The sequence below is a fragment of the Nyctereutes procyonoides genome, unplaced genomic scaffold (genome assembly GCF_905146905.1).
Source record: "Nyctereutes procyonoides isolate TBG_1078 unplaced genomic scaffold, NYPRO_anot_genome, whole genome shotgun sequence".
Lineage (NCBI taxonomy): Eukaryota > Metazoa > Chordata > Mammalia > Carnivora > Canidae > Nyctereutes > Nyctereutes procyonoides.
Genome location: NW_026575134.1, coordinates 16684185 through 16709933, shown reverse-complemented (window position 1 = coordinate 16709933; position 25749 = coordinate 16684185). Strand labels below are relative to the sequence as shown.

General features: G+C 41.6%; 1 protein-coding gene across 3 annotated transcripts in view; it reads right to left on the bottom strand.

The window, feature by feature from the left end:
- NAPEPLD (N-acyl phosphatidylethanolamine phospholipase D) overlaps positions 1-25749 on the bottom strand; it is a 63772-nt gene that overhangs the window by 26019 nt on the left and 12004 nt on the right. For all 3 annotated transcript variants that reach the window (XM_055300994.1, XM_055300995.1, XM_055300993.1), the window contains exon 2: positions 5952-6258. In XM_055300994.1, coding sequence (XP_055156969.1) covers positions 5952-6245 — 294 coding nt within the window. In that variant the 5' untranslated portion in view covers positions 6246-6258. The remainder of the gene's footprint in view (positions 1-5951; positions 6259-25749) is intronic.

Genomic DNA, 25749 nt, shown 5'->3' with positions numbered 1-25749 from the left:
GAGGCACAGAGAGCCCCAAACAAGATGAAAACAAGGAGTTCCACACCAAGACACATAGTTAAAATTGCAAAAATTAAAGATAGAGAATATTAAAAGCAACAATGTAAAAGCAAACAGTTACATACAAGGTAAAGCCATAAGACTATAAGATGATTTTTCAGAAACTTTGCAGACCAGAAGAGAGTGGCACCATATATTCCAAGAGTTGAAAGAAAAAAAACCCTACAACTAAGAATACTATACCTGCAAGGTTATCATTCAGAATGAAAGGAGAGAATGGAGTTTACAAGACAGACAAGTTGGAGTTCATCACCACTAAATCAGTCTTCCAAGAAATGTTAAAGGGAATTCTTTAAGTGGAAAGAAGTCATAACTAGAAGAAAATTGTGAAAAATAAGCAAAACTGACAAATCTTGAGCCAGAATTAATAAAAAAAATAAGAGGACTCAAAAAAAAAAAAAGAAAGAAAGAAAGAGAAGTTAAAACAGACACTATGAAAATACAAAGGATATGAGTCTACTACCAAAAAATTTCATGCCAACAAATTAGACAACTTAGAAGAAATGGATATATTCCTAGAAACATACAATCTTCCAAGACTAAATCAATTGGGACTACATGAAACTAAAAGGCTTTTGCATTGCAAAGTAAACAATCAACAAAATAAAAAGGCAACCTACTGAACAGAAGATCTTTGCAAATGATCACTACCTGATGAGGGGTTAACATCCAAAATACATAAAGAGAGACACCTGGGTGACTCAGCAGTTGAGCATCTGCCTTCAGCTCAGGTCGTGATCCCAGAGTCCTGGGATCAAGTCCTGCATCAGGCTCCCTGCAAGGAGCCTGCTTCTCTTTCTGTCTGTGTCTCTGCCTCTCTCATGGATAAATAAATTTTAAAATCTTAAAAAATAATAAAAAATAAAAAATAAAGAATCCATACAACCCAACAGCAAAAAAAAACAAATAATCCAATTTAAAAATGGGCAGGGGACCTGAATAACCATTTTTCCAAGGAAAACATGCAGATGACCAACAGACACATGAAAAGATACTCAACATCATTCATCATCAGAGAAATGCAAATCAAAACCACAATAAGATACATCACTTTACCCTGGTTAGAATGGCTAGTATCAAAAAGACAAAAACAAGTACTGGTAAGGATATGGAGGAAAGGTAACTCATGCACTGCTGGTAGGATTATAAATTGGTGCAACCACAGTGGGAAATAGTAGAGAGGTTCCCTAAAAAATAAAACAGAAATATCCTATAACCCAGTAATTCTACTTCTGGGTATTTATCTGAAGAAAATGAAAACACTTTAAAAAGATACATGTGCACGCCTATATTTACTGCAGTATTGGAATTGGCCCTTGAACAAAGTGACCCCTGAACGGTCAAAAACCCACGTGTTGGGCAGCCTGGGTGGCTCAATGGTTTAGCACCACCTTTGGCCCAGGGTGTGACCCTGGAGACCTGGGATCGAGTCCCACATCAGGCTCCCTGCATGGAGCCTGCTTCTCCTTCTGTGTCTCTGCCTCTCTCTGTGTCTCTCATGAATAAATAAATAAAAATCTCAAAAATAAAAAAAAACACGTTATTTTTGACAGTCCTAAAGTTTAATTAGTAATAGCCTGCTGTTAAGCAGAAGCCTTACTGATAACATAAACAGCCAAGCACATATTATATCTTATCTGTATTCAAAGGTCAACTATATTTACAACAGGCAAGATATGGAAGCAACCTAAGTGTCTCATCAATAGATGAATGGATAATCTCATCGAAGGGTGTTTGCTGGTTTCTGCTGTGAAAGAATTGCATTTAATACCAGCTAAGATACATCCTGACCTCAGCTTCTGGAGCTACTAATCAGAGGATGTGATTTCAAAAATTAACTCAAGAAGGGTTTTCAGGGATCCCTGGGTGGCTCAGTGGTTTAGCACCTGCCTTCAGCCCAGGGCCTGATCCTGGAGACCCGGGATCGAGTCCCACCATCAGGCTCCCTGCAGGAGCCTGCTTCTCCCTCTGCCTGTGTCTCTGCCTCTCTCTCTCTCAGTCTGTATCTCTCATGAATAAATAAATAAAATATTTTTAAAAAAGAAGGGTTTTCAAGTAGATTCTGCATATACTTCTATTTGTTCTATGCTGCAAATAGTGATATTGTTACTTGGCAATGTTTGGATGGCTCTGTTCTCAGGTCATACATCTTTTTCTCTTGCAATGACAATGACCGTTACTGACATTGTGCTTCTCTTCCTCACCAGATTGATGTATGAAGCAAACCAGACATCAACTTCCATACAAGAAAAATTTTCAAAGGATCCTTCTGAGGCTTTAGAAACAGAGGAACCGGCAGCCACCACCCAACTGTGATGCCATCTTAAACCTGGAAATCCTTCTGGATGTGGACATTTTAAAGACTCTTGGACAGTTTTAAATAGGAATAAACTCTGGCTTTAAAAAAAAAAAAGGTGAATAGATGAAGAAGATTGGTATGTATACACCATGGAATATTACTCTGCCATAAAAAAGAATGAGCTTTTGCCATCTGTGAAAACATGGATGAACCTTGAGGGTATTACACTATGTGAAATAAGTTGGACAGAGAAAGATAATGTCATATGATTTCACCTATATGTAGAAATCTAAAAAACAAAACAAGTAAATTTAAAAAAGAAACAGACTCACACATACAGAGAACAAACTGGAAGTTGCCAGAGGGGAGGTGTGTAGGAGAATGGGTGAAATGGATGAAGGGGATTGATAAGTAAACTTCTAGTTGTAAAATAAATTAAGTCACGGGGTTGGGGGAGCACCTGGGTGGCTCAGTCAGTTGAGCATCTGACTCTAGATTTCAGCTCAGGTTGTGATCTCAGGGTCTTGGGACTGAGCCCCATGTCTGGCTCCGCGCTGGGTGGCATGGAGCCTACGTGAGATTCTCTCCCTCTGACACTCCCCACACCCAAAAAAATTAAAATAAAATAAGTAAGTCACAGAACTGAAAAGCACAGTATGGGGAATATCATCGATAATATAGTATAATTTTGTGCAGAGACAGTGGGTAACTACATTTATCATGGTGAGCCTGAGTAACGTGTGTAACTGTCAGATCACTAGGTCATACACCTCAAACTAATATTACATGTCAAGTAAACTTCAAGTTTAAAAATCTGCCTGGCACCTGGGTGGCACAGTCGGTTGATGCTCAGGTTGGTTTCAGCTCAGGTCATGATCTCACGGGTCATGAAATGGAGGCCCACATGGGGCTCCACACTCAGTGTGGAGTCTGCTTGAGTTTCTCTCTCTCAAAAATAAATGAATCTTTTAAAAAAATAAAATAAAAATAAAACTTCTTGCCCTTAAAAAATAAAAGCTTACACTTCATTAAAGAATGCAGCTCCCACCTCCATCACCTAATTTCCTTCTCTGCTTTATCATTCTTCCAAAGCACTAGTCATGTTTTAAGAGATCACATATTTTACCCATTTGTTTGTTTCTCTCTTCTACTAAACAAAAGGTCTAAGAATGCCACGGTGTCTTTCTTCTGCGTTCATGGCTCTATCTCTACCACTTAGAACTGTGTGCCTGGCACAAGGCAGGTGCTCAATAAATACTAACTGAATGAATGAGTGAATGAATGAGTCAACTGGAAGGGGTTGAGAGGCCCTTGAACTCACTGAAATTATCGTAAAAGGCAATGTGCTTATGCCCGCAGAAGGTCCACAGCTTTCATCAGATTCTCAAAAGGAGCCAGGGTTGAAAAGAGCTTCAGAACCACTAGCCTGGCAAGCTCTGAGGTTCAATGCAGTTTTCAGAATATCTCCAAATCCTTAGGATGCACAGATGTATTTCTGCCCTCATGTGATCACTCGCTTCCCATGTGAAAGGAAACAAAACTAAAGTTACCATTGCTTACTTCTGCAGTTTTAGAAGTTGTGGCTCAAAAACCAGGGAGAGGGCAGCCTGGGTGGCTCAGCAGTTTAGCGCCGCCTTCGACCCAGGGCGTGATCCTGGGGGACCCAGGATTGAGTACCGCATGGGGCTCCCTGCATGTAGCCTGCTTCTCCCTCTGCTTGTGCCTCTGCCTCTCTCTGTGTCTCTCATGAATAAATAAATAAAATATTTTAAAAAAAACAAAAACAGGGAGAAATTTACCCCAAACAAGTAGACTATCCATCTTGGCCTCCAGCCCTACCCACTACACTTCACTTTCAGGTTCACAGGCGTTCTCCAGAAGGAAAAAACAAGGTGGGGGGAGGGTTCTTGTTCCTCCCATCCTCAAAGTTGAAACATGTAGTAAGGTTTTATCTATTTTTTTTAGGGTTTTTTTTTTTTTTTTAGGTTTTATCTATTAATGGTCTGCCTCATTCTGACAAGGTATTGGAAAAGTTTTATTCCCATTAATCAATTCTGTTAACTACGATTAATAGTGTGAACATTCCTTAGCATCAAAGTGATAATATCAGGGGCTTTTTAATCCCATATCCTTAAAAAAAAAAAAAAAAAAGACACACCAAGGTAAAGGATGATCCACCACCACCACCCACCACCACCACCACCACCACCACTACCACCACCACCACCACCACCTCCTATTGCCTTCCCCCCTGCAGATCAAACCATCAAGGATGCCTGCACTCTTTTATCCTATCGCCCACTTCCAACATCAAGTTCCCTCTCTCCTCACTCTCCAGAAAGCCTGACAGGATAGGGCCTGGTAAAAAAGAGAAGCCAAAGGAGATAGACGGTAGAGAATAGAAAGAAATTAGGAAAGGAGAAAGGACAGAAGAAAAAATTGAATTGGGAGCCACCTACCCCCTGCCAAATGTAATCACATCGATCTAATAAACTGCATGCCATGGGATCCCTGGGTGGCTCAGCAGTTTAGCACCTGCCTTCAGCCCAGGGTGTGATCCTGGAGACACGGGATCGAGTCCCACGTTAGGCTCCCTGCATGGAGCCTGCTTCTCCCTCTACCTGTGTCCCTGCCTCTCTCTGTATCTCTCATGAATAAACAAACAAAATAATTAATTAATTAATTAAAAATAAAAAAAATAAACTGCATGCCAAATATTAATAAGTTGCATCCTAGGTAAAACTCACCAATGTAAAGGTCAATGACCTATTGCCAATTTTTAAAGGTCTGGCAGGGTTATCTGAAGATTTCTTGTACAGCTTTAGCAACTTTATCCAAGGATGGGGGGGAAAAAAAACGCCAAGCACCCTGGGCAATGTCTTAACCTTATTGCTTAAAGCCTTAATTCATATTCCAAACACGTATCAGGTTCCTCCTACTTTATGGTAAGTGTCATGCACTTTCTCCCCTCCTTGACCTTGTCTATGCCATCATCCACCTTAAAAACACTGCCAAAATACGTTTTATCTTTCTAAGCCCAGCTCAAATATCATATCACCTCCTCTGGGAAGCCATCTCCAGCCCTGCCAGTTAGAATCAATTGCTTCCTCTCCTATATTTCTAAAACGCTCTATTCCTACCTCTAGCTGCCATCAGATCAAAGCTGGTTATTCATAAGTGTACTTTGTTGCTAAATTATGAACCCAAGGGCACCGTATTCACTTTTTCTCCCCAGATCCTAGCCCTATGCCTTATAATATAAAGGGGGCTCGGGCACCTGGGTGGTTCAGTGGATTGGGCATCTGCCTTGGGCTCAGGTCATGATCTCAGGGTCCTGGGATCAAGCCCCATGTAAGGCTCCCTGCTCAGTGGGGAGCCTGCTTCTCCCCCTGCTTGTGTTCTCTCTCTCATATTCTCTGTTAAATAAATAAATCCAAATAAATAAATAAATAAATAAATCTTTTTAAAATTTCAATTTAATTAAAAAAAATAATAAAGGGGGCTCAATTAACTAACTTGAGTGTCATAATTCACCGCAAAATTAGGTAATAATAGAGTAAACACAGAGCCCCCCAAGAAAACCAAACGCTACCTCTTTGGAGTTTGGAACACCACTGTGATTTTTTTCCATTATCAGCCATCGGAGAACATTTGGGATGGAGAGATCCTTCCAAGTTGGCCATGGGTTAACAAATCTGCCATCCTTTCCTCTCTTTGATTTGGTCACATCTTCCTCTAGTCTGTAATCTAGTTTGAAACTTTTCCTGGAAAGCCTAGAAGAATCACTTCCCACAGAACTCCGTGCTGAATTTTGGCGTTTCCTTACTGCTTCTTTAGGATATTGGCTGCTTGTCATCAGAGATTGGTTGCTTTCATTTTCATCCATGTCCTTTTCAGAACTAAAAAAAAAAAAAAAAAAAAAAAAAAAAACAAAAAAACAGAAGGAGGGTAAAAATACGGACTTCAACATAAAGGCAAGAAAACTTATGACACAGCATCCAGAGTATTATTTCTTAGCCAATAAAAATTTCCTCAAACTTATAAAAACAGTGTTATCTCTATCAGCTTGAACTTCCTTCCGGCAAAATACAATTTTGTAATCCAGGATTACTGCTTGCTAAATAGAAAAGATGTTTGCTTTACCTACTCCTGCCAAACCTTTTAAATGTTCCTTATCTGCTGTAACCCAAAGCAATGTCCATGCACCAGGCAGCATTTTAAACATATGAAATTTTCCATCTCCATGATCTTACACAATTACAGCACCTTCCTGAATTTGTAATATTTTCATTCCTGAATTTTAAAAGTATTATTGTTAAAAACACAGTGAGAAGGGCTGCCTGAGTTCCTGGAGGATAAGCCAGTACTTCCAGTGATTTACACAGAGCTCCACTAGGTCTAGCCATTTTTACTTTGAAGATAATCTGTTACCAATTCCCCTAAAAAACACACTGAGTTCAGATCCCAGGAAAGGAGATGATAATGTTAATGGAGAGACATTTCAATAATGTATTTAAGTGGCTAACAATGCAAATTTGAATTAACTCAGGTTCAGAACTGCTGGGACAGTACAGTATGCATCCCAGCTACTTACCTTGGGTAAGTTTCCTAACCTCTCTGGGCCTCAATATCCTCATCCATAAAACAGAGATAACAAAACCACCTAATCTCTGAGGTCTACTGGGAGGTTTTAAAAAGCTAATGCAAATAAAGCAATTAGAAACAAGCATATGATATTTTATATATATATATGTAACCACACACACAAATGGTAAGAACTCAACAAATGTTAGCTGTTGCTGTTGACATTATTCACACCACCACCACCACTTAACTCACTCAAAGAACCAAAATCCTTGATTTATTTATTCAAGAGAGAAAGAGAGAGGCAGAGACATAGGCAGAGGAAGAAGCAGGCTCCCTGCGAGGAACCCCAGGACCCCGGGATCACAACCTGAACCAAAAGCAGACACTCAACCACTGAGCTACCCACGTGTCCCAAAATCTTTGATTTTTAACTATGTAGGTACTCCAGATATATAAAAGTGATAATATATTAAGAACATGCATTTATCCAGGGGCAGGAGGGTGGCTCAGCCAGTTAAACATTAGGCTTTTGATTTCAGCTCAGATCATGATCTCAGGGTCATGAGATTGAGCCCTGCCTCTCAGGCTCCATGCTCAGCAGGGGTCTGCTTGAGATTCTCTCTCTTGAGCCTTCACCCCCAGCCCATGTATGTGCGTGCACATCATTCTTTCTCAAATAAATCTTTTAAAAAGAAAAAAAAATAATATGCATTTATCAGGGCATCTGGATGGCTCAGTTAAGCAACTGACTCTTGATTTTGATTCAGGTCAAGATCTCAGGGTCAAGAGATCCAGCCCCAAGTGGGGCTCCCTGCTCAGCAGGGAGTCTGCTTGAGGATTTTTTTCTCTCTTTCTATCCCTCTGCCCTACCCCTCGCTCACACATGTGCTCTCTCTTAGATAAATAAATCTTAAAAGAATATGCCTTTATCTGCCATAAATTTAATTTCTTTCCTTTTTTTAAAAAAAAGATTGTATTTATTTATTCATGAGAGACACAGAGAGAGACAGAGAGAGAGAGACAAAGAGGCGCAGAGACACAGGCAGAGGGAGAAGCAGGCTTCATGCAGGGAGCCTGATGTGGGACTCGATCCCGGGACTCCAGGATCACACCCTGGGCCGAAGGCAGGCGCTAAACCGCTGAGCCACCCAGGGATCCCCTTCATTTCTTTCCTAATCTACTACACAAACATTTGCTTTCTGTAGAGTTTAAATACAATGCATACACATAATACACTTCATAACCCTAACAAAATAAACACAACAGAAAGCCAAATAGTTTTATGGCTGCAATGATGTTTACCATAGAAATACTGTCCAGAAGGGAAAAGGAAAGAATACAAATACTAGGATGAACATATACACTGAAGTAAAACTATTTTTCCAAACTGTCTACGGTAAAATAGTATATGGTCTGGAGAATAATCGGTGTTGAGAAAAGAAACCACAGCTGACAAAAGCTAAAGCACACACTGTTGCTCAGCCATTGGTGTTTGCTGGAGAGCCTAATAGCTACGAGAGCCTAACAAGCTTTATATCTTAGGCAAATAACAACCATCCTAAGACCTCAATTTTCTCCTTTGTAAAATACCTACTTATCTCATGTGGGTCCAAAGGATTAAATGACACAGCATACATAAAGGGCTTCCCATTCACCAAATGCTAATTCTTTTTTCCCTCATCCTGCTAACTGGCCATATATCTTAATTCTTTAAATTCCATCAGAAAGCAAAGAATCTGGGTAAATTATCTCAGTTCTTCTTCAAGAATTGCCCTACTTGGGATATAATTAAGTTCAGGCCCAGGGGTACCTGGAGTGGCTCTGTGGCTCTGGTCATGATCCTGGGGTCCCAGGATGAAGTCCCACATAGGGCTCCCTGCATGGCGCCTGCTTCTCCCTCTGCCTGTGTCTCTGCCTTTCTCTGTTTCTCATAAATAAACAAAAATCTTAAAAAAAAAAAAAAAAAGTTCAGGTCCAGGACTTTACAAAGGGCAGGAACAAGCACCAATCATTTAAATGCTACTCCATTTAACAGATGTACACAAACCAAATTTAGAGACTTTATTTCCTGACAATGTAACATGTCTAATAGATGGTAGAGCTGACCTGATGCTACCTACCCCTTGTGATAATAAACAGCTTGTGAGATATGTACATGGGCCTATTTCTACAGACACATATACACACTATTTATACATACACATATAAACACACATATAATATTCCTACTAATATGTAATAAAGTTTTGGCTCATTGTTTTAAACAATTAGAAAAAGGAAGGAGAAATGGGCCCTCTGACTCAAAAACCACAAAAGCAAAGTCACAACAGGGTTTTGAGACAACATCTAGCCTTCCAAAGTGGCTGGGACCTAAGTAGTAAGGAAGGTTTGTAAGAGCCAACAGCGAGGGCATGAAGGGTGGGATTCGATTTGGGGCCTGGCCTGAGACTTTAAGGAGGTCCACTACACTGTAAGCAAGGAAGGAAAATGAAGGGGCTTAGAAGGAGACAACTGATAGGATAAAAACGAAAGGATGTGGCCAAAACACTGGAGCCTGGGAGATCAATTTGTGAGCAGCAAACAGGCAGCCCAGGACACCCAGTAACAGCAAAGCACTCTGCTCTGTGTTTCACACATTCCATTTAAATAACCGCTCCTGGGACACCTGGGTGGCTCAGTTAAGCATCTGCCTTCCGCTCAAGTCAGCCTTCCACTCAAGTCACGACCCCAGGGTCCTATACTGAGCCCCACGCCAGGCTCTCTGCTCAGTGGGAAGTCTGCTTCTCCCTCTCCCTCTGTGTGCTCAGCTTGTGCACATTTCTAATTGAAACACGAAGTAGTAGTAACAGCCCAGTGAAAAGACAGGAGGCAGGGACAGAAAAGAAAGCACAGAATAAATCCAAGAAACAAAGGGTAAATCACTAAAGCCCAAGTCTCTGGATGGTCACAGACTTTGGACAGTTTGTATGGCAGGTTGGGAGGCAGGAGTCAGAAATGACCAATAACCAAAAAAGCACCAATAACTAAGCCAAGGAATTAGGGCAAAGCAAGGGTTTAGAGCATGGAAAAGAAGTGGATTTCTGACCCAGTGACCTGGAGACAGTGTGTGAGACAAAAAGGAGGCATCCAAGAGGAAGTGCTCATTGACACCCAAGGAAAAGATGACCCTGGGACCCAGGATGCTTGGGAGGTGACACAAATGAAGGTAAGAGAACAGAGAGGTTTCCAGGGACCTGGGAGTAGAATGAGAGTGAAAAATGGGTTCTGCTTCATCCTTGAACAATAAACTGTCTCTGCATGCTGCCCCCATCTTCTTTCCTCCCATCCACTCAGGCTCTCACCCCAATCAACCCATGGGAACAGTTCTCCAGCAAACAGCAAGCAGTCCTCTCTTAACATAGCCTTCACCCCAATACACACAAAATCCAGTCTTCAGGAATGATCTTTTTATTATATTTTTTAAAATATTTTATTTATTTATGAGAGACACACACACGCACACAGAGAGAGAGAGAGAGAGAGAGAGAGAGAGAGAGGCAGAGACACAGGCAGAGGGAGAAGCAGGCTCCATGCAGGAAGCCCCATGCAGGACTCAATCCCTGGTGCCCAGGATCAGGCCCTGGGCCGAAGGCAAGGCTAAACCGCTGTGCCACCCAGGGATCCCCCAGGAATGATCTTTTTTTTTTTTTTTAATTTTTATTTATTTATTTATTTATTTATTTATGATAGTCACAGAGAGAGAGAGAGAGGCAGAGACACAGGCAGAGGGAGAAGCAGGCTCCATGCACCGGGAGCCCGACGTGGGATTCGATCCCGGGTCTCAGGATCGCGCCCTGGGCCAAAGGCAGGCGCCAAACCGCTGCGCCACCCAGGGATCCCAGGAATGATCTTTTTAAAGGCAAATCTGATCAATGAAAAGAAAAAGCCTGCAGAAGACTCCCTTGGTTCTCAGAACAAGGGCAAAGGTCAGTAAGAAGATGCTCCAAGAGGGTGTTTCTTGCCCTGCCCACACCCTGCTCTGCTCCAAATACATGGCCTTAGTCTATTTCCTGAAATGCACCATGCTCCCAACTCAAGGCCACTCACTGCCATCACAGGGCCTTTGCACAGGATTCTTAAAATATCCTTCAGTACCTGAACATATATTCACACGATTTTATGCTACCATTAAAGTGTTCAAGCAATATGAAATATTGGCACTATGCTGCACCACTGCACACTATGCACACTAGGAAATGATCAGGAAAAAACGGAAGGACATGAACCTTAACCATCTGGACTTCTTCTCTTATAGGAAAAGTACTGCCAGTCCATTCGGGGAACATGCAAAGTGACAAGCTCTACCAACAGGTCCTCAGGTGACCAAGTGAGCCTCAGCCAGTGGAGACACAGGAGCTGGCCTGATGCTAGGTCATGTGAGAAGCTCCTCATTAACTATCTGTGTTCTGGTCACTCTGTAATGCACAGCAACGATCTCACAAGCGTCATCTTGAAATATCAAAGATAAAATGTTGGCAAAAATGAGGACTGAATTAGAGTGGGTTCTGTGGATGGCCCTGCTAGTAACTAATTAGCTTTCAAGCTTTGTAAATTCAGACAAACCCCTCAACATATCCAGGCTGGAGTTTCCTTAATTAAGTGTAGCAAATTTTCTCATTATTTCTGGCTATAGATCTCTCCAAATTTAACAAGTAAAAATCCAGCCTTGATCTCAGGCCAACAGTAAGCAAAAGGAGATGGGCAGACTCATGCACACACATACAGGATAAACAACCTGTGTTTTAAAATTAAGTTCAAAACTTGAAGAGAAGAGCTTACATTATGCCCATTTTCATCCAATTTAAGGCACAGTGTCATTTTATGTGGCACTAAGATGGTAAAAATATAATTATAAGGGCACCCATTATATGACACAACCTGTTGTCGTCAGTGGTGTTCAAATATGCATAAAATGCCTGTCCTGACATTGATGAAATATACCAGTTTTTATATGGAAATACAGATTTTGGAAGAGGAGCCAAAACATTAGCCTTGGTAATTAAATACAATCAGAACCACAATTAATGTGTTAACCCTCCTTTCCACTGTGAACAACAGTTAACATTGTGAACAATAGCTAAATTTGGACTAAAAAGCTACAATCCAGATGCAAATTTAAACAAAGTCCTATGACAACCAATATAAAATACAAATACTCTCTTTTAAAGAGCAATTTGTTACAAAAAGAACATCATAATTTCCATCTAGTAATTATCAACTACATTCTCTACATTTCTTTGAAGATTAATTGCCTACTTAACAGGAGAAGGACTTACTCCAATGTCTCTAACCAAAGAGAGATCTGAGCTGTGACATTTGGTGAAGACAAGTCTGCCAAGGACAAATATTTTATTTCAATAACTGCACACATGGGTAAAATGCTTTCAAAAAAAAAGGACTCTCTATTTCAAAAGCAAATGTTTTATCCTTTCTTTCTTTGACATTTAGGATTTGCCAGCTGCCTAGAACTGAATGCACTGCTTTATCATTTAAAAAGTTCAAGAAAAAAATTACATTAGCACAATGTATGTTTAGGATTTCAACATGCTCATAAATCATGACCCTGCAAACCATTATTCCTGGAGGTGACATTTAATAAATACTAAGTGAGTGATTATCCATTACATGCCAACAAAGATGCTGACCTGAAATCTGGAAAACATTCAGAACTATATTTTCAGACATCTAAACACAAAATTTACCAATTTATATTTGCAGTCCTATCTTTAATAGAAAGGATCCTTTTAATATAATGCTAAATAACATAGCTAATGAAACTATTCCAATTCACTAAAGTGTCTGCAAAGGGCTTCCACAGGTGAAATTAAACTGTCTCAGGGACGCCTGGGTGGCTCAGTGGTGGAGTGTCTTGCCTTTGGCTCAGGTCGTGATCCTGGGGTCCTGGGACAGAGTCCCACATCAGATTCCCACAGGGAGCCTGCTTCTCCCTCTGCCTGTGTCTCTGCCCCCCTCTCTCTGTGTCTCTCATGAATAAATAAATAAAATCTTTTTTAAATATCTATAAAAAAAATAAAAATAAACTGTCTCCCTCCCTCACATACAACACAGACTTCCCTTAAGACTCGTGTTAATCCCCACATGTTTTCAGGAGTCTGATGGGAGGAGAGATATGTCCAAGCGTGGGAAGAACACTGGCTAATGAAAGGGAAAATGTTCTGTGGGAGGTATGTACACACCATACTTCAACAAAGAAAGTACCGCACTGTTTGTTATGGGTGAATTTCATTTTTTTTTTACTTTGTTGGCTTAAGAACCAGTTTCACTAAAAAGTTAAAGGAAAAAGCAAATAGCTCGATATACTATACCTGGGAGCACAGTAAAAATAAGTCATGACAACTTTTAATAATAATTTTTGAGTTAAGGGGCACCTGGGTGGCTCAGTGGTTGAAGGTCTGCGTCTGGCTCGGGTCATGGTCCTGGGATCGAGTCCCACATCAGGCTCCCTGCTCTGCCTCTCTCTGTGTGTCTATCGTGAATAAACAAAATCTTTTTTAAAAAAAATCTTGAGGGATCCCTGGGTGGCGCAGCGGTTTGGCGCCTGCCTTTGGCCCAGGGCGCGATCCTGGAGACCCGGGATCGAATCCCACGTCGGGCTTCCGGTGCATGGAGCCTGCTTCTCCCTCTGCCTGTGTCTCTGCCTCTCTCTCTCTCTGTGACTATCATAAATAAATAAAAAATTAAAAAAAATAAAAATAAAAAAAAAAAATAAAAAAAATAAAAAAAATCTTGAGACAAAAATGTTTTAGAATACATATAAGTACACATATATACATAATATACACTTAGATATATATGTATATAGGATATAAATTTTTTAAAAAAAGGATATAAATCTATTTACCACACCAAACAATTTACCTTCCCAAAAGGGAAAAGAACTTGGGAGTTGGGAGCATAGAAGACAGGAGTCCAGTTTTACCACTAAGTGGAGAGAGATTAGCTTCAGGAGAAAGCAACTTCACCTCTCTCAACTTGGCCTTCCTCATCTGTTAAATAAAGAGAACTACCAAATGTCTCCCTGATGCGCTGTAATGATGAGCAAAGATATCAGGGGGTTAGTATCTCCCAAGCACTATCCAAATGCAAATCGTGACGACTACTATTATTTACGTTCAGTAGAAAAGTAAAGGATATGGTAACTAGAATCTTTGTTCAAGTGAAAGATAACATCCTAGAATTCCAGATAGATTCAAAACAGATTGCTGAAATTGTTCTTAAAAATTTTATGTTGGGGGGCCTGGGTGGCTCAGTGGTTAACCATCCGCCTTCGGCTCAGGTCATGATCCCAGGGTCCCAGGATCAAGCCCTGCATGGGGCTCCCTGCTTCTCCCTTTCCCTCTGCCTGCTGCTCCCCTGCTAGAGTGCAGGAGCTCTCTCTTTCTCACTATATTATTTTTTAAAATTTATGTTTAAAAAAGTATTTTTATAAAAAGTCTACGTTTCCCTATCCTTTATAAAAACCAACATATTTTCTTGTATAAAAAAACTTTAAATTTGTCTTATAAAGTGTTCTGATTATAGACAGAAAAATTACTTCAACAAATGGTAAAGTTAATTCGAATAGCGGAACCCACAGAATGGAAGCTGCCCCTGTCGCCTGGCCCACAAATCTAAACTCAAGTCAAAGGATCCCTGGGTGGCGCAGCGGTTTGGCACCTGCCTTTGGCCCAGGGCGCGATACTGGAGACCCGGGATCGAATCCCACATCGGGCTCCCGGTGCATGGAGCCTGCTTCTCCCTCTGCTTATGTCTCTGCCTCTCTCTCTCTCTCTCTCTCTGTGTGTGTGTGTGTGTGTGACTATCACAAATAAATAAAAAATTTTAAAAAAAATAAATAAAATAAACTCAAGTCAACCTGCACTTACAGGAAATCCTATCACACACGAATCACAATCCTCCAATTCAGCTTAGTGCGTATACCTGACCCTAAAAACAGCACCTGCCAGCCTTATAAGAAAATCCCCGACCTCCTAACCAATCATCCCTTGTTTCCACATTGCCTCTACTATGTTTGATAAAATGATCTCTTGCAAAAAAAAAAAATTCCTCAGGAAAAGTGTTCTACTGAAACACCGTACTCCCCAGATCCCATGTTTTTTTTTTCCTTAAATAAGGACATGGAATTTGTTACTAAATTGTGTTTTGTCATCTGACACAAGTAATTCTCAAAGAAATGCTACCTTACCAAAAGCACCTGAGACTCAGGATAGACAGTTGGAGAAAAGTGAGTACAAAAGACAACCTGACACTCCAGGATACAAATGAGAGAACGCGTTTTCTTTTCAAAAATTAATCAAGGATAACAAATGTTCATGATCACACAACACCAAAGGCTTTGAAAATCCTTTGCTATTTGACAAAATTCAATATATTGAACTAAAAAGTCATTTAACAGGCTATCAAGAGATTTTTACATCACCAAAATACATACAGTGTAAGTGCTTCCTCTATAATGAGTTTTTTTCCTATAAGAAAGCAAAGCTTTGGTTAGAATCAGAAACAATAAACAAGGCAGCTTAAGACCAAAGCCCACTTTAAAATACCTCCTACAGTACTGCAACTGGAAGCCTCAGGATAACCCTACTAAAATGGTATGTTATGGCAAATTGAGAAAACATGCATAAAGTAGGTTTCCTGAAATGACATAATTATCACCTCCTTAATATCTTAAAAATTATGCAAACGAAAAGTTAAGATTCATTTCTGGTGTAATCAGTAAAACCTAAATAATACAATTACTTAACAGAAAAGGCTGGGAATATGGGGAGGAAAGACTAGCCTGATGCTTGAGAAACTTAAAAGTGTACCCTCAATCTGTCAGATGATCTTATGTGTTCATTATTCCTTAAGCCAACATTTGAACAAAAATATACTTTCAAAATGTGGTCTCTCTCTCCTGTCTCTGTCTCAATCAATTATGCAAAAAGAAAGTTTTTTTTAAAGTATAGCCCATAAAAATATATATCCCATAAAGAAAAGGAATGGAGGGGTGCCTGGCTGGTTCAGCTGCTTAAGTGTCTGATTCTTGATTTCAGTTGAGGTTATGAACTCAGGATCAGGAGACCCAGCCCCACACTGGGCTCCACGCTGTGCATGGAGCCTGCTTAAGATTCTCTTTTTCCCTCTCCAACTGCACCCCCCCCTTTGCCCGCTCCCGCATGCACACATGTGTGTGTCTCTCTCTCACACACACACACAAATGCTCTTCCCCACTTCAAAAAAAAAAAAAAAAAAAAGATTGGAGAAACTGGTCTTCATAGCTCCTAGATAGAAAGGAAGGGTAATGAAAGGAAAAATATTAACTTCCGACTTCAGTTCCTTTTTTTTTTTTTTAAGATTTTTTTATTTATTCATGAGACACAGAGAGAGGTAGAGACTTAGGCAGAGGGAGAAGCAAGCTCCCTGCGGGGAGCCTGTTGCGAGACTCGATCCCAGGACCCCAGGATCATGCCCTGAGCCAAAGGCAGACACTTAACCACTGAGCCACCCAGTTGCCCCCTCTAATAATCAAAATCTTAAAAAAAAAAAAAAAAAAGTCACTTATTGTCATTGAGACTTTCTTCTTAGGGTTAGGGAAGGGGCACAACCTCAAGGCCCCTTCACCCTCCCAGGTCCTATCAATCCGTGGCTGCCCCCGAGAGCCTGCTCAGGCCACAGAGGAGCTGCCCCTCTAACGTGGCCCCACCGCAGCGTGCCCCTGCCAAGTCCACCCCCGGAAGGAAGTTCCCAACTACAGTTAGCTCAGATGCAGCCACCTTCCCAGGCTGGGCTAGCAAGGGATAAGCATAACAGTTTTCATCTGAGAACAGCAAAATTGGCTCCCTGGAGAAAGTAGAGTTTCCTGGGTTTACCAGGCAAACCAGGTGATTATTTACAGCTTAAAGTATTTCAGAAGAGATTTCATGACAAATCTGAACATCAAAACCATTTGATTTTCACCCTTATAATAAAGTTTCAGGTATAATTTGTAAGGGCCTGTACTTCAATCATTTTTAGAGACATTTACCAAACACATTTGAATGTCTACTACATCAAAATTCTAGCAAAAAAGTGGCTCAGTGGTTAGGCGCCTGCCTTCGGCCCAGGGTGTGATCCTGGAGTCCAGAGGTCGAGTCCCACATCGGGCTCCCTGAATGGAGCCTGCTTCTCCCTCTGCCTGTGTCTCTGCCTCTCTCCCTCGCTCGCTCTCCCTCACTCTCATGAAACAATAAATAAAATCTTAAAAAAAAATTATAGACAACCATACAGATTTTGGAGAAACATGTTTACATTAGTGTTAGCTATGAATACTAAAAACTGTAGTTTCTAGAATGAGGCATTTCCAAAACACCTGAATACTTTCTCCTTATATGCCAAGTGGTTCACACTGACAAGAAGTTCTGTGATCCACAAGATCAGGGATGTGGAGGAGGCTCATAAGCCTCTGAATGCAGCCAACCAGTAACCGGGCCTGGATGTCAACACAGAGGGTGATGGAAAGCAAGAAAGACACCAGGGAGGTTGCTTGAGGCCTTGATTCATGTACAAAGGAGTATGTCAAAAGGGCACACAATCCTGCATGAGAAAAAGGTAAAGGACAACTAACCAACCAACAGTGGGAGCTTTTACAAGGAAGCAAGGCCCAGGGCACCACTGAGGTCAGACTCTGTTCTGCCCATTGGCTGACAGTGTAACAGCAGGTTCACAGTGGCGCCATGTGACATCCCCAAAAGGTCAACTAACATTTTTTTTTTTAGATTTTTAAAGATTCAGTGTATCTTTTATAAAGGTTTCATTTATTTATTTGAGAGAGAGAAAGAGCGTGTGCACAAGATGGGGGGATACAGAAAGAGAGGGAGAGCAGGCTCCCAATGATCAGAGAGCCAGATATCAGGCTCCTAATTCAGGACCCCGAGATCATGACCTAAGCCAAAAGCAGACACTTAACTGACTGAGCCACTCTGGCATCCCTCAACTCAGTGTAGCTTAAGAATACCAGAAAGTGGGACACCTGGGTGGCTCAGCGGTTAAGAAACTGCCTTCGGCTCAGGTCATGATCCTGGGGTCCTGGGATAGAGTCCCACATGGGCTCCCTGCAGGGAGCCTGCTTCTCCCTCTCCCTGTGTCTCTGCCTCTCTCTCTCTGTCTCTCATGAATAAAGAAATAAAATCTTAAAAAAATATATCAGAAAGTATCCTTACTTACAGTATTAAGAATACCAAGAATTATAAAAGCATATCAAAAACTAGATATAATTAAAATATACTTAAATCATCAGGAAAAGCCACAATACCAGAAAAAGGAGCACAAAAAATGTAAACATTTTGTTTTTTTTTAAACATTTTAAAATAAGTATTTCCCAACTTGGCAGGTATCCTTGTCACCTCTAAGTCTTAGTTTCCATGTCACTGTGGTACTGGACTAAATGTACGTGATCCTTAGCCCAGTGTCTGGCACGCAATAAGCCCCTAATAACTATAAGCCACTGTTTTATTATATTCTAAGCATATATTCCATTTTTAAATTTCTGCACTAATAAGATACAAGAGCTGAGCATAATGGCATGAATAAACTGAAATGACATAAACTCTGGAATATGTTTTTGTTCTTATATTTGAGCAAGAGCAGCCCTGGTCTTCCCGGAATTCAGAAATCTCAAAACAAATATGAAGCCACGATTCTCCACAGGATTCCTATGCAACCCCATGGCTCCTTGTGACCTTCGCAACTCTCTGAATTCACCAGGAGACTCTTCATAAACCTTGAACAGTGTGCTGGTTCTGGAAATAACAATCCTTTCCACCCTCACCCCATTATCTCCCCTCACTGTCCCCCAGGGAGAAAAATGTGCCAACTCAGGATGCTCATAGCGGCCGCACCCACTATCAGCACTTCACCAGAGCCTGAGCCCAGTTAGCAAGGTTCTCTGGCTCAGAGGAGAAGCTTCCCACCAGAGGAGCAGGCAATTAGGCAGGCCAGGCAACGCTGGCTAAATGTCCCCTAAAGCATTTGGTGCCTTCTATCTCCCAACCAAGTGACTACTGGTCTCAAGGTTTTCCCACTTCCCCTTCCGGTGGTCAAACAGGTTTTTTTTTTTTTTTTTTTAGATTTTATTTATTATTCATGAGAGACACAGAGAGAGAGAGGGAGAGAGAGAGAGACAGGTAGAGACACAGGCAGAGGGAGAAGCAGGCTCCCTGCAGGGAGCCCGACCTGGGACTTGATCCCAGGTCTCCAGGATCACACCCTGGGCCAAAGGCAGGCGCCAAACCACTGAACCAGCCAGGGATCGCCCTCAAAACAGGTCATTAAGGAAAGATCTGATCTCCAGGATAACTGATAGGGAGCAACCTGGGACTCCTCTTTAAGTATTTCCAAGCCAATGGCTACAAAGCCATTCTCAGGCACCTAGGTGGCTCAGTGGTTGAGCCTCTACCTTTGGCTCAGGTTGTAATCCCAGGGCCTGGGATCGAGTCCCACATCGGGCTCCCCACATGGAGCCTGCTTCTTCCTCTGCCTGTGTCTCTGCCTCTCTCTCTCTCTCTCTCTCTCTCTCTCTCTCTCTCTGTGTGTGTGTGTGTGTGTGTCTCATGAATGAATGAATGAATAAATAAATTAATTAATTAATTAATTATACTCGAGGCTACTGAATCAAAATGTCAGGTGGGGGTTCCCCAGATAGCTTCTAAAAGCTCTGTGGGTGATTCCAATACACAGGGTTAAAAACAACCACTCTGAATTAGTCATTGGTATAAAAGTAGGACAGGCATGTAAGAAGGACCACAGGGACTTTCTGATACCCTCAAATTTATGTCAGCCTGGCAACTGCCAGCCACAAAGCCTAGTCTTCCTCCCTGCCCCTCACTACAAGTTAGAGAGGGTACATAACTGCAGGATGACCACACAGTGCTAGGACTGGGAAGACCTACAAAGTCTGATAGGTCACAGACTTGTATTCAGTCGAGTCACAAATTCGACTCTGTGCTCCTAGGAAGCCAAACCAAAATAAAAGGAAACATAATCCATGATGATTCACATTGTCTCCAATAACCCTGAGCAGCCTATACATGAGGAGTATTCAATAAATATTTATTGAGGGGCACCTGGGTGGCTCAGTCTGTTGCCTCCGACTCGGGTCATGATCCTGGGGTCCTGGGATCAAGTCCCGCATCAGGCTCCTTGCTTGCTTCTCCCTCTCCCACTCTCTAGCTGTTCTCTCTCTCCTCTCTCTCTCTCTCTCTCTTTCTTGGTCAAATAAATAAAACGTTTAAAAAATAAAAGTTAAATTTTAAAAATGTTGAAAATAAATATTTATTGAATGAATAATGAAGAATAGGAGTTTAATCTCCTAATTTCTTCACTGGGACAGAGTTTTTAAAAAATTGTTTTTATTTCAGGGTTTTTCAAAAAGATTTTATTTACTTATTTGTGAGAGAGGGAGAAAGAGTGCGTGGGGGAGCATACAATGAGGGGAGGGGTCAGGGGAGAGGGAGAAGCAAGCTCCCCACTGGACAGGGAGCCCAACACAACTCAGGGCTCCTTCCCAGGACCCTGGGATCATGGCCTGAGCTGAAAGCAAACACTTAACCACCTGAGCCACTGAGCCACTGAGGTGCCCCCAGAGTTAACCGGTTTTAAAAAGACTTACTGGGAATCAAATTATAGCAGAAGCACAAGTAACCAAAGGACAGTACGACAAAAACCAACAGAGGGCATTCCTACTACTAATTACAGAAATAAAAACTGAAAAACCCTAGGGAATTCCTGAGACCCTGAATTTCTATGGTGGTAAAGTTGTGACCCAGTGGTAAAGATTATAAGATGCTGAGGCGCCTGTGGGGGACTCAGTAAAGTGTCCAACTCTTGGTTTCAGCTCAGATCATGATCTCAGTCTTGAGATGGAGCCCAAATCGGGCTCTGCACTGAGCTGAACGTGGAGGCTACTTAGGATTCTCTCTCCCGGGATCCCTGGGTGGCGCAGCGGTTTGGCGCCTGCCTTTGGCCCAGGGCGCGATCCTGGAGACCCGGGATCGAATCCCACATCGGGCTCCTGGTGCATGGAGCCTGCTTCTCCCTCTGCCTGTGTCTCTGCCTCTCTCTCTCTGTGACTATCATAAATAAATAAAAATTTAAAAAAAAAAGAAATCATTTAAAAAAAAAAAGGATTCTCTCTCCCTCTGCCTCTGCCCACCCTGCTCATGCAGCCTCTCTCTCAAAAAAAATAAATGAATAAAAAATTTTTAAATGCTTTAAAAAAAAAAAACAAAAACAAAAAACTAGAAGAGGCTTACCATAAGATCTACTCCCCTCCCTTTCTCTTCTGTAACAGAGCCCCAGTTTCACTTAGGATAAGTAGCTATGTACCAGCTACAGGACCACCTTTCCTACCTTTCCAACTAGGGGATTAGCCATATAGATGATACTTTGTGATTCAAGCAGGAGTCCTCCATGATGCTTCTGAGAGCCTCCCTAAGGGCAAGGGAGACATTCTTTTTTATTCTTCCTGCATCTTGCTGGCCGGAGCCACCGGGAGTATGAGGGCCATGTCCTAGGAATGGCATAGAGAACTAGGACTTCAGGAGCCACAATACCCACTCCAGAATTTCCTAATCCTAAACCTCCCAAAACTAATCCCGACTGAAACAATAACCATAGCTGCAAAATTCAGGGAAGCTATGGAAACACATAATCCTTCCTGATCCAAACATGGGTACACCGAGCAGCACGCCTGACTGCTAGTTTACTGCTCATTAAGCACTTACTCTGTGCCACTTTAAATATATTAGTTATCTGGGGATCCCTGGGTGGCTCAGAGGTTTGGCACCTGCCTTCCAACCCAGGGCGTGAACCTGGAGTTCCAGGGTCGAGTCCCACGTCAGGCTCCCTGCATGGAGCCTGTGTCTGCCTCTCTCTCTCCATGTGTCTCTCATGAATAAATAAATAAATAAAATCTAAATAAATAAATAAATAAATAAATAAATAAATAAAGTTATCTCATTCTACCCTTACAACAGTCCCAGGAGGTACAAATTATCCTCATGTTAAGGGTGATATAACAAAAGGTTTACAGAGTTTTATAGTTTGCATATAGTCAAAAAGCTGGAGATCCAACCCAAGTTGAATCAGATTCCAGAGCCCGTGCTCTTTCCACTAATCACATTGAATCTGCAAGGAAAATCCAATAAATTTATCTTGAACAGATACGGGGTTCAAAGTTTGTAAATACAGCCAACAGTTACAGTCTCACTGCCAAGGCTAGCCTTTTTTGCTTTCAACCATGTCTTTTTTTTTCCCTTTCAAAGTAAAAAGCACTTAGTAGTTCCCTGACAAGTTCCCTCATAAATATAACTGCCCTTTTAATTTTACATGGAGATTTCAAATGATGATGTGATCTATTTAATCACTAAACTGCTCTCAAAGTTATATAAAAAAGAACAAATAATGCTTTTATATATAGCTCTATATTCCAGTCATATAAACAGGTAATATACATGAAGCCTTGAAGATATTTTCTTTGCCTTTGAAAACATACCTAAGTTCATCCAGCACATAACCACCTGGAATTTTATCCAACTGGGAAGAACTGTTAATCAAGTTCAATGAAGAGACAACTTCGGGCAGGGGGACCCTACTGTGCCCGGGGCTTTCCCAGTTCTAGCACGGAGAGTCCTGCCTCTTGAAAACCTCAGTCCCAGAAAAACCTGGAGGAATGATCACTCTAGGCTTTAGGGACGATATAAATGCAAAGTTAGGTCTTCAACAAAACTTACTAAAATGTGAACAGTTGATAGTAAATTGGAGATGAGCATTATTACAAACTACAATTTAAGACAGTTGGGTAGTTAAAGCAAAAAGGAATTATAAAGCTCCTATTCATGCTTAACCAAGAGAATGTTGCTGAGAACAGTTTGTCAAATTCTTTTTTTAAAAAAAAAAAAAGATTTATTGATTGATTGATTGATTGATTGATTCAGAGAGAGCAAGACAGAGGCAGAGACACAGGCAGAGGGAGAAGCAGGCTCCATGCAGGGAGCCAGATGTGGGACTCGATCCTGGGTCTCCAGGATCACACCCAGGCTGCAGGCGGCGCTAAACCGCTGCACCACCGGGGCTGCCCTTTTTTTTAAGATTGTATTTATTTATTCATGAGACACACACACACACACACACACACACACACAGAGGCACAGGCAGAGGGAGAAGCAGGCTCCATGCAGGGAGCCCGATGTGGGACTTGATCCAGGGGCTCCAGGATCAGGCCCTGGGCTGAAGGCGACACTAAACCGCTGAGCCACCCAGGCTGCGCCGTCAAATTCTTTATTGTGATGATATTCAACATGCCCACTGGCATTCATATTCACCCAGTTAAAAAAACAGGCTCTGAGCAGCATCATATACATTCATACACACCAAATATCGCATCTACATATGAAATTGAGATAGTGTATGTGCAAAGAATCAGGAATCAACTTTCATCCAAGAATGTTAAAAGTACCTCATCTCTGTGAAATGGTAGAAAAGTCTCGTTTTGAGGTTTCAGTTTTGCAGTATCATGATAGGCTAAAAACTCTTGCAAGAGCAGAAACAGGAAATCTGGAAATTAAGAAGTTGAACCGGAACATACTAAAGTCCTTTCTAACTTGGCCATGCCAGGACTCACGTTCATCACTGTGTGACCCTTTTACTTTAAAGGTGAAGCAGGTCAGGCCAGAGGGTGACATGACATTCCAAGGGTCCGGCTCTGGCTAGTGATAGAGCCTGGACTGTCCATTACCCATGCTCTCATCATGATCATGTTTAAAATGTTTAAAAACACCTGGGCCAAAAAAAAAACAACAACAAAACACCTGGGAAAAAAAAAAAAACACCTGGGCCAAAAGAGCATATGATCTGCATAAAAAGATAAAGGACACATTTCACCCCATGTAGGGTATTTTACTTAGTTGAGCTCATAAACAGATAAATGGGTCTTAAGGTTTTTTTTAAAAGGGAGTCTAGAAACTCTTTAAACTGTCCCTAGTTGGGATCCCTGGGTGGCGCAGCAGTTTGGCGCCTGCCTTTGGCCCGGGGCGCGATCCTGGAGACCCGGGATCTAATCCCACATCGGGCTCCCGGTTCATGGAGCATGCTTCTCCCTCTGCCTGTGTCTCTGCCTCTCTCTCTCTCTCACTGTGTGCCTGTCATAAATAAAATAAAAAAAAAAAAAATTAAAAAAAAAAAAACTGTCCCTAGTTACTTCAACCATCTAACAGCACAATACTCTGAATATATACACAGTACTTCTTTTCACAAACTCTCCAAACAAGCCAAAGGAAGGAACACGGTAACTTAAAAAAAGAACAAAACATCTTCCTAGTCTGAGGACCCTCCAAATACAGAAACCTTCCCAAACCAATTATTGCTGTTGTCCAGGTGTCCTAGCATCAGAGCCCTGTAAGCAAAACAAACATACATCTCACCAGTTCAAGGAGTGCCAGAAACAATGAGGAAGCTTGGTGTTTCTTTATTCTGACAACTTTACTCTTAAAAACAAGAAAGATTACAAATGAGTACAGAAGGGCAGCCCCGGTGGCCCAGCGGTTTGGCGCCTTCTTTGGCCTGGGGTGTGATCCTGGAGACCCGGGATCGAGTCCCGTGTCGAGCTCCCTGCATGGAGCCTGCTTCTCCCTCTGCCTGTGTCTCTGCCTCTCTCTCTCTGTCATGAATAAATAAATAAAATCTTAAAAAAAAAAAAATGAGCACAGAAGTGTACAGGTACTTGCTGTTCAGTTAGTTGGCTACTGGTCCCTTCTTCTAGGAAGACTTCAATTTAGATAAACCTGAAAATCTGCTGCCTTCCAGGGAAAAGGTGGATTGTTTTAGGTAGTGGGTACATATGAAGTTGTTTCTCAATGACACTTCTGAATTGATGCTGATCCATCTATATGCAAGCCCCAACCCCCATAACCAATGATACCACTCACACACAGGTTTAGGGGTGAAATCTATGGCCATAATGCTGGCCAAACCTAACTGTGCCACACCACTCGACCTTGGCTTCATTGGTACCCCTTTCTACAAGAGGTAGCAAGGCCAGAGCTGCGGTGCTATAAGTGACCTTGCCTAAAATCTCCCAGGCTTGGGACTCCTGGGTGGCTCAGTGGTTGAGCTTCTGCCTTCAGCTCGGGGCATGATGCCAGGGTCCTGGGTTCGAGTCGCACATCAGGCTTCCAGCAGGGAGCCTGCTTCTCCCTCTACCTAGGTCTCTGCCTCTGTCTCTCTCATGAATAAATAAACAAAATATTAAAAAATTAAAAAAAAATCACCCAGGCTCTCAGTTTCCTGTTTGCCTCATCTGTGGAATGGGGTTAACATCATCACATACTGTATGTCTATTAAATCAAACTTAAAATGCAGAAATACTTGAAAGACATTTGTAAATTATAGTTATACTTATGTTATCAAACCAACTGAGTTGACAAGACTATTTCTGACATAACAAACCTGCCCCTGGGGATATACGAATTCATACATAATCTGTCACGAAAATGTGTTAATAAAATATTTAAATACAAAACAAATAGTTATTAATTCAAAAGACAAGTTGAGCACTATAAACTCTAGATAAGTAGACTTACTTCAGTAATATAGCGGTTAGAATGGTATATTACTTGAACCTTATGCTGCAAATCATATGAATGATTTTCTTTTTTAAAGATTTACTTATTTTAGGGATCCCTGGGTGGCGCAGCGGTTTGGCGCCTGCCTTTGGTCCAGGGCGCGAT